Source organism: Mobula birostris, chromosome 27 (genome assembly GCF_030028105.1).
Source record: "Mobula birostris isolate sMobBir1 chromosome 27, sMobBir1.hap1, whole genome shotgun sequence".
Classification (NCBI taxonomy): Eukaryota; Metazoa; Chordata; class Chondrichthyes; order Myliobatiformes; family Myliobatidae; genus Mobula; species Mobula birostris.
The window spans coordinates 44741972-44754835 of NC_092396.1; the positions used below are offsets into that span (position 1 = coordinate 44741972).

A 12864-nucleotide genomic window follows, 5' to 3' on the forward strand; every position below is an offset into this window, starting at 1 on the left:
TCATGGCTGAGAAAAGATCATTGTTGGGAGCTCAACATGCATATTGCATCGAAAGGACAGACAGGTGAACAGAGGGGATGGCATGGCTCTGTTGGTAAATAATTAAATCAAATTCTTAGAAAGAGTTGAACATAGGATTGGTAGAATAATTGTGGGTAGAGTTAAGAAACTGCAAGGTTTAAAAGGCCCTGATGGAAGTTATACACCAGCCCCCAAAGAGTAGCCAGAATGTAGGATACAAATTACAAAGGGAGATAGAAAAGGCATGTGAAAAAAAGGGCAATGTTATGATGGTCAGGGGGATTTCAATATGCAGGTCGACTGGGAAAATCAGGTTGGTGCTGAATACCACGAGAAGGAATATGTAGAATGCTTACAAAATGGCTTTTTAGAGCAGCTTGTGGTTGAGCCCACTAAAAGAAATGCAATTCTTGATTGTGTGTTGTGTAATCAACCAGATTTGATTAGGGAGCTGAAGGTAAAGGAACCCTCAGGGTCCAGTGATCATAATATACTGTAGCATTCAGCTCGCAGATTGAGAAGGAAAAGTAAAGGCAGATGTATGAGTATTAGAGTAGATTAAATGGCATTACAGAGGCATGAGAGAGGAGCTGAAAAAAGCTGATTGGAAGGGGAATCGAGCTGGGATGACAGCAGAACAGCAATGGCTGGAGTTTGAGGGAACAATTCGGAAGGCATAGTATAAATACAGTTGCATGAAAAAGTTTGTGAACCCATTGCAACTACCTGTTTCTCTGCTTTAGTTAATCATAAAATGTGGTCTGATCTTCATCTGAGTCATGATAATAGACAAACACAATCTGCCTAAACTAATAACACACAAAATAATTGTACTTTTCATGTCTTTATTGAGTACATTCACAGGAAAAAGTATGTTAATCCTTGTATTAAAAACTAGTCAAACTTCTTTAGCAGCAGTAACCTCTAGCTGTTGATCAGATTTGCAAATGGCGAGGAGGAATTTTAGACCATTCTTCCATACAAAACTGCTTCAGTTCATCAATATTTCTGGGTTACCTTGCATGAACAGCCCTCTTCATGTCCTGCCACAGCATCTCAATTAGGTTAAAGTCTGGAGTCTGACTGGGCTATTCCAAAGCACAAATTTTCTTTCTTTTAAACCATTCTGTTATTGATTTAGTTCTTATGTTTCAGATCCCTGTCTTGTTGCATCATCCAACTTCTATTAAGCTTCAGGTGATGAACCGCTACCCTGACATTCTCCTGTAAAATGGTTTGATACAATTTTGAATTTATTGTTCCCTCAACAATTGCAAGCTGTCCAGGCCCTGAGGCAGCAAAGCATTCCCAAACCAGGATGCTCCTTCCACCATGCTTCACAGTTGGAATGAGGTTTTGTTGTTGGTGTGCAGTGCCCTTTTTCCTCCAAACATAGCAATATGAATTTCTGCCAAAAAGTTCAACTTTTGTCTCATCTGTCCATAGGACGTTGTCCCAGAAGCATTGTGGAACATCCAGATGGTCTTTTGCAAACTTGAGATGTGCAGCGGTGCTTTTTTTGGAGAGCAGTGACTTCCTCTGTGGTGTCCTTCCATGAACACCATTCTTGTTCAGTGTTTTTCTTTTAGCAGACACATGAACAGAGACTTTAGCAAGTTCTAGAGATTTCTGCAAGTCTTTTGCTGTTTCCTGTGGGTTATTTTTCACCTCCTTCAGCACTGCACGTTGCGCACTTGGTGTGATCTTTGCATGACGTCCACTCCTAGGGAGAATAGCAACAGTACTGAATTTTCTCCATTTGTAGACGATTTCTCTTACTGTGGACTGATGAACTCAGGTCTTTAGAAATGCTTTTGTAGCCTTTTCTAGCTTCATGCATCTCTACAATTCTTCTTCTTCTAAGGTCCTCTGAAAGTTGTTTTGATCAAGGCATGGTGCACATAAACAGATCCTTTTTGAGAAGAGCTGGCTCTGTCAGTAACCTGACTTTGTGTCTTTTTTTAATATATATAGGGGAGAGCACCTCTACAATCCACACCTCCAATCTCGTCCCATTGACTGGAACGTCTGACTCCAAATAGCTTTTGTAGAAGGCATTACCCCAGAGGTTCACATACTTCCTTGAACCTAGACTGTGACTATTTAAATGGTGTATTCAGTATTGACAAGAAGTAGTACCTATTGGTTTAGGCAGATTGTGTTTGTCTATTATTGTGACTTTGATGAAGATCAGACCACACTTTGTAAGTAATTAATGCAGAAAACCAGGTAACTGCAAATGGTTCTCTTAACTTTTTCTTGTAACTGTACACTCCAAAGAAGAGGATATATCTTAAAACAGTGGTCCCCAACCACTGGGCTGCGCGGAAACGATATGATTTGACGATACGAGTCAGCTGCACCTTTCCTCATTCCGTCACGCACTGTTGAACTTGAACACCTCCCCCGCCCCCGTCAGCCAGTCCACAAGAATATCGTCAATATTAAACCGGTCCACAGTGCGCAAAAGGTTGGGGACCCCGTCTTAAAGGGATGATAATGTATCCAAAAGGGATTATAATGCATCCATGGCTGACAAGTCAAAAGCAGCGTAAGAGCAAAAGAGAGGGCATATAATACAGCAAAGATTAGTGAGAAGTTAGAGGATTGGGAAGCTTTTCAAAACAGAAGGAAACTAAAAAAGCCCGAACGAGAAAAAAAAGAAATATGAAGGTAAGCTAGCCACTAATATGAAAGAAAATACCAAAAGATTTTTCAGACATATAAAGAGTAAAAGAAAGGTGAGAGGGGCTATTGGACTGCTGGAAAATATTGCTGGACGAGTAGCAATGGGGGACAAGGGAACGACAGATGAACTTGATAAGTATTTTGCAACAGTCTTCACTATAAAAGACACCAGCAATATGCCAGAAATTCAAGAGTTATCAGTGGACAAAAGTGGATGTAGTTGTTTTTACTAAGGAAAATGTACTTGGGAAGTTGAAAGGCCTAAAGGTAAATAAGTCACCTGGACCAGGTGAACTGCACCCCAGGGTTCTGAAAGAGGTGGCGAAGAAACTGTGGAGACAGGAGTGATCTTTCAAGAATCACTAGATTCTTTAATGGTTCTGGAGGACTGGAAAACTCCAAATGCCTCTTTAGGAAGGGAGGAAGGCAGAAGAAAGAAATTATAGACCAGTTAGTCTGACTTCAGTGGTTGATTAAGTTGTTGGAGTTCAGTATTAAGAATGAGGTATTTGGAGGCACATGATAAAATAGGTGAAATTCAGCATGGTTTTCTCAAGGGGAAATCCTGTCCGACAAATTTGTTGGAAATTTTCAAGGAAATAACAGGCAGTATAGACAAAGGAGAGTCAGCCGATGTTGTTTACTTGGATTTTCAGAGGCCTTTGACATGGCGTTGCACATGAAGCTGCTTAACAAGATGAGCCCAAGGTTTTATAGGAAAGATACTAGCATGGATTGGCTGACTGGCAGGAGGCAAAGAAAGGGAATAAAGAAGGCCTTTTCAGGTTGGCTGCCGGTAACCCGTGATGCTTTACAGGGGTTGGCACTGGGTCTGCTTCTTTTTATGTTGTATGCCAGTGATTTGGATGATGGAATTGATGGTTTTGTGGCCATGTTTGCAGATGATACAAAGATAGGTGGAAGGGCAGGTAGTGTCGAGGAAGCAGAGAGTTTTCAGAAGGACTTAGACAAATTCAGAGAATGAGCAAAGAAGTGACAGATGGAATATAGTGCAGGGAAATGTATGGTCTTGCACTTTGGGAGGAGGAATAAAGACAAAGATCATTTTCTAAACAGGTAGGAAATTTAAAAATTAGAGTTTTAAAGGGACCTGGGAGGCCTCACGCAGGATTCCCTAAAGGCTAACTTGCAGGTTGAGTTGGTGGTGAGGAAAACAAATGCAATTTTATCATTCATTTTGAGAGGACTAGAACATAAAAGCAAGGATACAATGCTGGGGCTTTATAAGGCATAAGCCAGACCGCACATGGAGCTGTTTTGGGCCCCTTATGTTAAAAAAGATGTGCTAGCATTGGGCAGGGTCCAGAGAAGGTTCACAAGAATTATTCTGGGTTAACGTATGAGGAGTGTTTGATGACTCTGGTCTTGTACTTGCTGGAGTTCAATAGAATGAAGGGTGACCTCAATGAAACCCATTGAATATTGAAGGGCCTACCTAGACAGAGTGGATCTGGAGGGAATGTTTCTCGTGGAGTAGTCTTGGACCACAGGACACAGTCTCAGAATAGAAGGTTGCCCATTTATAACAGAGATGAGGATAACTTCATTAACCAGAGGGTAGTATACCTGTGGAATTCACTGCCATAGAAGGAAGTGAAGGCCAAGTCACTGGGTATATTTAAAGTGGAGGTTGAAAGGTTCTTCAATTATGGGAAGCAGGCAAAGGAACAGGGGTGAGAGGAAGAATAAATTGGCCATGGTAGAATGACACAGCAGACTCGATGGGCCAAAATGCCTAATTCTGTTCCTATGTTTTATGATTTTAGAGAGATAGACAGGTAATATCAGGCCAAGTTTGAAATTAAGGACAACAATTTTACTTTGAAGCAATGTATGTGAGCGTGAGTAGAGAGTGAATGGGAAGTGTAAGTTGCAACAACACCTGCAGCTTAGGCAGTGTGATACATGGCAGATTGTCCATTCAGATTGGCAGGACCAAAGGTAATGAGGCCAGGGAGGTGGGCTCAAGCAGAAGGTGAGCTAAGGGGAAGGTGGTCGGTTAATACTATAAAGTTGAAAGAGGTAGTAATGCTCCAGGAGCCCATTGCTGGAAGCTCATCTCGGTGTTGGACACAACTCTAAGTCTGTATGAGCTTTGATCTCGTACAAGACAATGGATGGAGGAGAGGAAAGCAACACACATCAAAGTTGCTGGTGAATGCAGCAGGCCAGGCAGCATCTCTAGGAAGAGGTACAGTCGACGTTTCGGGCTGAGACCCTTCGTCAGGACTAACTGAAGGAAGAGCTAGTAGATGGAGGAGAGGTCCTGACTGGTGACTAAAAATTATATCAGAAAGCACGAGGTATCAATGTAGCAGTGAAACATCCCCAGAACATGCACCATTATCAGTGCAGAATGAATGAAGTCTATCGACAGATTATGCCTCTCCAATCCTCATTCTGCTCATACAACAGATGGAGTATTGTCGATACACGTACCACTTCAAGACATTGAGGATTACAGCAAAAACCCATAAGGTAAGCTGTAGATGCCTAATGCACCAGTTCTCTAACAAGCACAATTAGTTGACCATCTTCCTGCTCTGTCACCACCTTCAGCTGGTTCCCACTTCTCCATTATTCTCTATACACCTTGAAACTGCCTTGTTTTCTTCATTCTCCAGCTCCATCGTACAGCATCCTCTCAAACTCCCATATCCCATTTCTCAGAAATCCTGATGATTTGATATCTGACTCATTGGGCAATGTATCACATAGACTCTTTAAAGTCACTGATCACAGGTTCTTGTGTACTTTTAAACCTTGTTTTTCACACTCAGCAGGTACACTTGATGACTTGTTATCCCAGTGTGTAACATCACTTAAAAAATTATAATGGCATATTTGGGCATTAAAAATCTGAGAAATCAGCCAGTCCTGCATTACTAAAATCCCAAGGGTGCTGGATTAGTGGATTTTCACACACATTTGTTGGTCCCTATGTTATTGCTTATCTTGGGGTGAATGTAATACATTTTACTTTGATAAAGAAAGAATCTATGGTTATTCTCTTTGGAGCAGAGGATGATGAGAGGTGATATGATAGAGGTGGAAAAGTTATAAGGAGCCTACATAGAGTGGACAGCCAGCACCTTTTCCCCAGGGCACCAATGGCTAATACCTGATGATATCCTTGCAAGAAGAGTGGAGGAAAGTTTAGGGGAGATAGCAGAGGTAGGGATTTTTCCACAGAGTGTGGTAGTTGCTTGGAACACACAGGGTTGGTGGTGGTACTATTGCATGTTCTGTGTTCTAAATTGATGAATGCCAAGCGTGGCCTGACATCAAGTTGTTATCAGTGGAATCTCATGTGTGTTCGTCAACAGGAATTTCTCTTCTAATTTTCCTCATATTAAACAGTGCTTTTCTGGCAGAGGCATTGTGAAACTGTTCAGTAGGCAATCTGTCACATCCAAATGCCTAACATAGCTTTCAGGCACATTCAGGCTAGAGAGAATTGAGATAAATATAATGTATAAAAGACTAAAGAAAAAACAAATGCTGCAAGTCTCAAAGAAAAATGAGAAACTGCAGGAAACACTCAGTAGGTCAGGCAGCATCTGTGGAAATGAACATCTTAGGTTGATGACAGCTCATCAAGACAAAATACAGCACCTCTTTTAGTGAATAAATTTTCTCAGACATACCTTGGATGACCAGTTTGGCACTGTCCTGTGCCCGTCCAAACTGGTTAGATGCTCTGCAGATGTAAACTCCTTCATTTCCTTCTTGTATGTTGTGAATTCTGAAAGAAGACCAACAATGGAATTTGATGTCAGAAACTTGCTATTTCCAAGTGAAATGTGTATGTGCAAAGCATAAGGCAATGACAACCTTTCATTACTCTGTTTTGATCATGAGTTGACTGGTACCCAACAGAAAAATTAACATGGTTGAAGAATGGTGTGGCCCTCCATACTATTATTTCCTGGTTAACTCACACTCAAATGTTAGTGCCAGTAACTCAGATGGAAAGAAGGAAAAAGCATATTCATATTATGCCTTTCTTTGCTTCAGTGTGTCCCAATGATTTCACAAGCAAGAAAGTATTTTAAAGTTATAGCACATCTGTTTATTTCCTCATAGCAAGACTGAAGTTAGCAATGACAAATGACCAGAGAACCTATTGTTTACTTGTGTCTGAGGGATGAATATTGGCTTTCACTGAGGATCACATTTGGAGCAACGCCATCTCTTAGAGTTGTCTTGGATACCACTGAGAATTCACTTTTATTGTTATATATGTTAAAGGAAAGGAAATCATAGTAAATCTTCATTGGCCACTGACTCGACATATCCAGTTCTGGACACCGCAATTCAGAATGTAAGGAACGGAAGCCTGACTATTCCAGATGGCCCCCTTGAGCCTGATCCACCATTCAATGAGGTCATTAATGATCCATTCTTGAACTCAGCACCCTTTCCTCTTCTCTCCCCACCTTGTTGAGAGCCTTTCAGTTTAGATTCATAATTAGATAAACTGATACTTTATTGATCCCAAAGGAAATCACCGTGTCACAGTAGCAATGCTCATTAGTTTTAGAAAAATAAACATGCAAACAGGCCCTTTAGCACAACTTCTCATGCTGACACTAAGATGCTTACCTTAGCTAGTCACATTTGCCTGTGATCCCTCAAAATCAGGGGTTCCAAACCTGGTGACCACGAACCCTTGCTTAATGGTATTGGCCATTGGCATAAAAAAACGTTAGAACCCCTGCTCTAAACCTTTGCGATCTATGCACCTGGTCAAATAGCTTTTAAATGTTGTAAATGCTCCCACCTCTACTACTTCCTTTGGCAGCTTGTTCCAAATATTCGCCACCCCATCTGAAAAGCTTGCCCTTCAGATAGATCCCCATTAAACATTTCTCCCCTGATATTAAACCTATGCCATTCTAGTTTCAGACTCCCCCAGCCTGAGCCTCATGACTATCCTATCTGTGCCCCTCATAATCTTATAAACCGCTATCAGGTCACTCCTCAGCCTCCTGCACTCCAAAGTCTTGGCTTGTCCAGTCTCTCATTATAACTCAAGCCCTTCAGTCCAGACAACATCCCTGCAAACCTTTTTAGCACTCTTTCTGGCTTAATTACATCGTTCCTACGGAGCGGAGACCAAACCACACACACCACTCCAAGTTTTGTCAGGCTGCATCCAGAGTATATTCAGTAACTCTGCCCCCACAACTCTTTGTTGTAGGGAAAGCCAAAGAGTTAAGAGTCTCAGAGAAGAAAAGCCTCCTCACCTCCTTCTTAAATGCACAAATTCTGGCTCTGAAAGTCTGTCTCAAGTTGTAGATAGCCCTGCTGGGGAATATCCTCTCAGCAGACTCTGCCAATTCCTCTTAGAATTCTTCTGTTTCAGCAACAAAACCTTTTACTGTTCTAAACTCAATGGCGACAACTCAGACCTAGAGAGAATGTCAAAGGCTTGTAGGAGTAAAGAGGAAGTTAAAGGTCGGGATCAGGGAATTAAGTGGAGAAATAGGGTAAGATTGAATTGTCTTTAAAGAAAAAGGATTAAATTGAGATTACAGATAGGTACTAAGCAACGAGATGTTATGAATGCATAGAGAGACAGAGATGGCTCCCAGTGGCAGGAAGATAATAGTGACTTTAATAGATTAAGCTAAAATGATCTGAAATGTCTTGCTTGAAAAGGAGTGGAAGCAGATTCAACAAGGACCTTCAAGAGGTATTTGAACACATTCCCATTAGAGTCAGAGTCAGAGTCATAAAAAAAACTACAGCACAGAAATAAGCCCTTTGGCCCATCTAGTTAGTGCTGAACAATTTAAACTGCCTGCACCCACCAACCTGCACTAGGACCATACCCCTACCATCCATGTACCTATCCAAACATCTCTTAAACATTGAAATCGAGCTCGCACTTGTCCTGGTAGCTTGTTCCACACTCTCACGACCCTTTGAATGAAGAAATTTCCCCTCATGTGTCCCTTAAACATTTCACCTTTCACCCTTAAACCATGACATCTGGTTGTAGTCCCACCCAACCTCCGTGGAAGAAGCATGCTTGCTATGCACCCTATCTATACCCCTCATCGTTTGTTATACCTCGATCAAATCTCCTCTCAATCTTCTATGTTCCAAGGACAAAGTCCTAACCTTATTCAATCTTTCCATATAACTTAGGTCCTCCAGACCTAGCAACATCCTTGTGAATTTTCTCAGTACTCTTTCACTTTTATTTACATCTTTTCTGTAGGTAGGTGACCAAAGCTAAACACAATGCTCCGAAGTAGGCCTCACCAACATCTATTCCTCTCTCCTGAATGCTGTGTTGCTCGGGCACCTCAAAACATTGCAATCTCTGTCGAGAGGAAACAAATGGGGAAGAGTTCCAGGGATTTAGATAGGAGGGGGACCCAGTGAAGGGAAATAGCAACGCATTTGCCAGTCAAGACCAGCTGTGACTTTAAAGCAGATTGACTGCTACAGATGCCTGCATCTGCTGCCTCTGAACTTTGAGGAGACGGGGACTGTAGGTTTCAGAACTGTTGCCAGAGGAGACTTGGCAATCTGCTGCAGTGCATTCTGCAGATGGTTCACATTGTTGTGATAGTAAACAAGGGAATAAACATTTAAGATGAAGGATTGGATATCAATGCTCTACTATTGCTCTTGATGGAGATGAATCGTGGTTGTTATTCAAACAACACTCATTCAGACTTCAGCCCTCCAAGTGGTTAAGTCACTCAGTGAAGGGGTTTCCTGCCTCACCGCCTCTTGAAGTCACATATTAATCAAATTTCTGAGAATTTAGTGATGCATAATACATAAGAATGTACAAATTGCACAGATGTGTCTTATAGATACCATATGGTGAATACTGATGTTTTACAAGCTGAGAAACTTTGTAACACAAGCTGCTCAGATAATTGAGCAAAGAATGAAACCTTTAGGCACATGATCTGCAGCTCAGTATGTGTAGGAGCTTGTCTAATAATAATTCCATGCAGCACCGAGGAATTTTTTCTGATATTACCTGCTTATGAAACATGAGGTGTTTTTGATGGGGCCATTTGTTAATTTGCCTTGCCAGCACTGAACAAAAGACACAGACTAATATTCACTGTTTTATATAAAACAGTGGAATATGGTCAAATACTTCAGTGCACTTTGTTGTAACCATGGCAAAAATTGCACTTTAATTCAAGCACTTACCTGTTTAGAAACAACAAAATTCTTATTTTTTTACAGTATAGCTGCAGCTCAATAAAAAGCAACTGTGTATTCACATTGTATTAAATAGATGATTGCTTCTGAAGGTGTGACGAAGGACATTTAGCTTACTTACATGAACACATCCTCCCTTAACACACCCACGCACAGTCTCTTCACACACTCACATGCACACATTACCCTCTTCTCCCACACACCCACGCACAGTCTCTTCACACACTCACATGCACACATCACCCTCTTCTCCCACACACACTTGCAGAATCCCTTTCACACACCCATCACCCTTCACACACTCACATGCACACATACCCCTTCACACATCCACACGCCCCCTTGTACAGAAACATTGTGGTCTCTAATTGGTTCAATGATTCCAAAGTTTTTGATCCACAATTTTATTCCAAGTATTAGTCACACAACTAAATATTTCTTTGTTGGACCTTTAGTTACTGTTCAACTGTTTTAATAACTCACTTGGTATTAAGCTGCTGTTTGATGTATGAAGCTCTCTTTAAAAGATAACCCCTGTCCCTGTGCCAACCTGAGTACCTGATTGTTGAAAATAACAGTCATCCTACCTCAAAACTCCTTTTGTGATTTTGTGATTTGGTGGCAGGCGACCTCCCTCCTTCAACCACTCGACCTTAGGTGCTGGGTGACCAATAACGGAGCAGGTGAATTCCACAGTACCACCGACGTTTTTCACCTCAATCTGTGGGGATACTCGTGCAGCCGGGGGAGCTGGTGTCGTAAACAGCACAGGAAAGAAGAGAAAATCAGTCTCTGGCCACTGTGACGTAGTGGTGTCTGAATGTAGAATGATGAATAGAGTGGCTGCTGAGATCCCCTCTCTCTAGAAGATCACCAGCAAGCCTGTGAGGACAGTTTCCTTAAGGTAGATACCGGCAGAGCATCCACACGTCAGAAATGTAACCTCTTACTACAGTCTATTAGACAGCACAGTGGTGCAGCTGGTAGAGCCAGTGGCTCAGTGCCAGCTCTGACTCGCAGAGTGTACTCTCACACCTGTGACTAGGCTGATTTCCCTGGAAAACTCTAATTTTCTTCTTCTTCCCAAAAACATGCAGGTCGTTAGTTAATTTAAACACTATAAGTTGCCTTTGAAGGTGCGTGGCAGAATCTGAAGGGGTGTGTGGTAAGAATAAAGAAGGATTAGTGTGAAGTTGGTGTAAATGGTTGTGAGATGGCTTGAATGCACACAATGGGCTGAAGCACCTATTGGTGCTGTTTGCTCTTGGGACCATGGGAACACCTAGTCTCTGGGCTAGCCTGACCTCATCCCATGTCTGTTCCGTGTATGTCAGCTTGGAGAATCCTTAGCAACAATCAACATGCACAAAATGCTGGAGAAACTCAGCAGGTCGGGCAACATCTATGGGGGAAGTGAACAGTCAATCTTTTTGGGATGAGACTCTTCATTGGGAAGCACAAAATGCGTTTTGATCCAGGTAGCCAACATCTGAAGTCTCATAGAACATAGAACAGTACAGCACAGCACAGGCATAGGCTCTTTGGCTCAATGTCTACATCCTTCCATTTTCCTCAAATTCTTGTGTCTATCTAAACATCTCTTAGAAGTCTCTAATGTTTCTGCCTCTACCACCATCCCAGCCAGTGCTTCCAGGCAGCGACCACTCTGTAAAAAATTTACCCCTCACATCTCCTTTGAAATTACCTGCCTTAAATGCATACCCTCTGATTTTAGGCATGTCAACCCTTGGAACAAACACCTTCTGTCTATTCTATTTATTCCTCTCATAATCTTATAAACCTCTATCAGAACTCCCCTCAGCTTCTGCCACTCCAGAGAAAAAAAACCCAAGTTTGCCCAACCTCTCATTATAGCACATGCCCTCTCATCCAGGCAACATTCTGGTAAACCTCTTCTGCACCCTTCCGCAGCCTCAACATACTTCCGATAATGGGGTGACCACAAACGTATGCAATTCTCCATGTGGTCCAAATGGAGTTTTATAACTGCAACATATTTGTAATTTGTAATCCAGGGAGCGGGAAGCGCAGAATGAAATATCATTATGATGATTGTAAGTTCTAGTATCAATTGTTTGGCGACAATAAAGTACAAAGTATAACTTCCTGACATTTGATCTCTAATTGGTTCAATGATTCTAAAGCTTTTGATCCACAATTTTAGGGAGCTATGAACTTGGACCCCAAAATCACTCTGCTCATCCACACTGTTAAGGGTCTTGCCCTAAACAATGTATTGTTGCTTTGCATTTGCCCTACCAAGGTGCAACACTTCACATTTGTCTGGATTAAACTCCATCTGTCATTTCTCAGCCCATATCTGCAACTGATCTATATTGCGCTAAATTCTTTGCCAGTCTTCTACGCTATCCACAACTCCACCAATCTTGGTATCATTTGCAAACCTGCTAACCCATCCATCTACATTTACATCCAACACACATCAAAGTTGCTGGTGAACGCAGCAGGCCAGGCAGCATCTGTAGGAAGAGGTGCAGTCGACGTTTCAGGCCGAGACCCTTCGTCAGGACTAACTGAAGGAAGAGTGAGTAAGGGATACATTTACATCCACCTCATTTATACACGTCACAAACAGCAGAGGTCCAAGCACAGATCCTGCTAATCAGACATCCGGCTAGAATAAGTCCACTTGAACACTACCCTCTGTCTTCAATGGACAAGCCAGTTCCGAATCTAAATGGCTAAATCACCATGGATCTTAAGGACCTTACATCTTCAAGATCAGCATCTCCTGAGGGACTTTGTCAAACACATTAATAAAATCCATGTAAACAACATGCACATCTCTACTTTCACCAATCACCCTCATCAAAAAACTCAATCAAGTTAGTCAGACATGACTTGTCCTGCACAAAGCCAAGCTGACTCTCCCTAATTAAGCCAGGGTTTTCC

General features: G+C 41.9%; 1 protein-coding gene across 7 annotated transcripts in view; it reads right to left on the minus strand.

The window, feature by feature from the left end:
• Nucleotides 1-12864, minus strand: part of hspg2 (heparan sulfate proteoglycan 2) — a 551229-nt gene that overhangs the window by 78581 nt on the left and 459784 nt on the right. For all 7 annotated transcript variants that reach the window (XM_072245063.1, XM_072245064.1, XM_072245068.1 and 4 more), the window contains 2 exons: nt 10518-10680; nt 6378-6475 (listed from right to left, as the gene is read on the minus strand). In XM_072245063.1, the coding sequence (XP_072101164.1) occupies nt 6378-6475; nt 10518-10680 (261 nt within the window). The remainder of the gene's footprint in view (nt 1-6377; nt 6476-10517; nt 10681-12864) is intronic.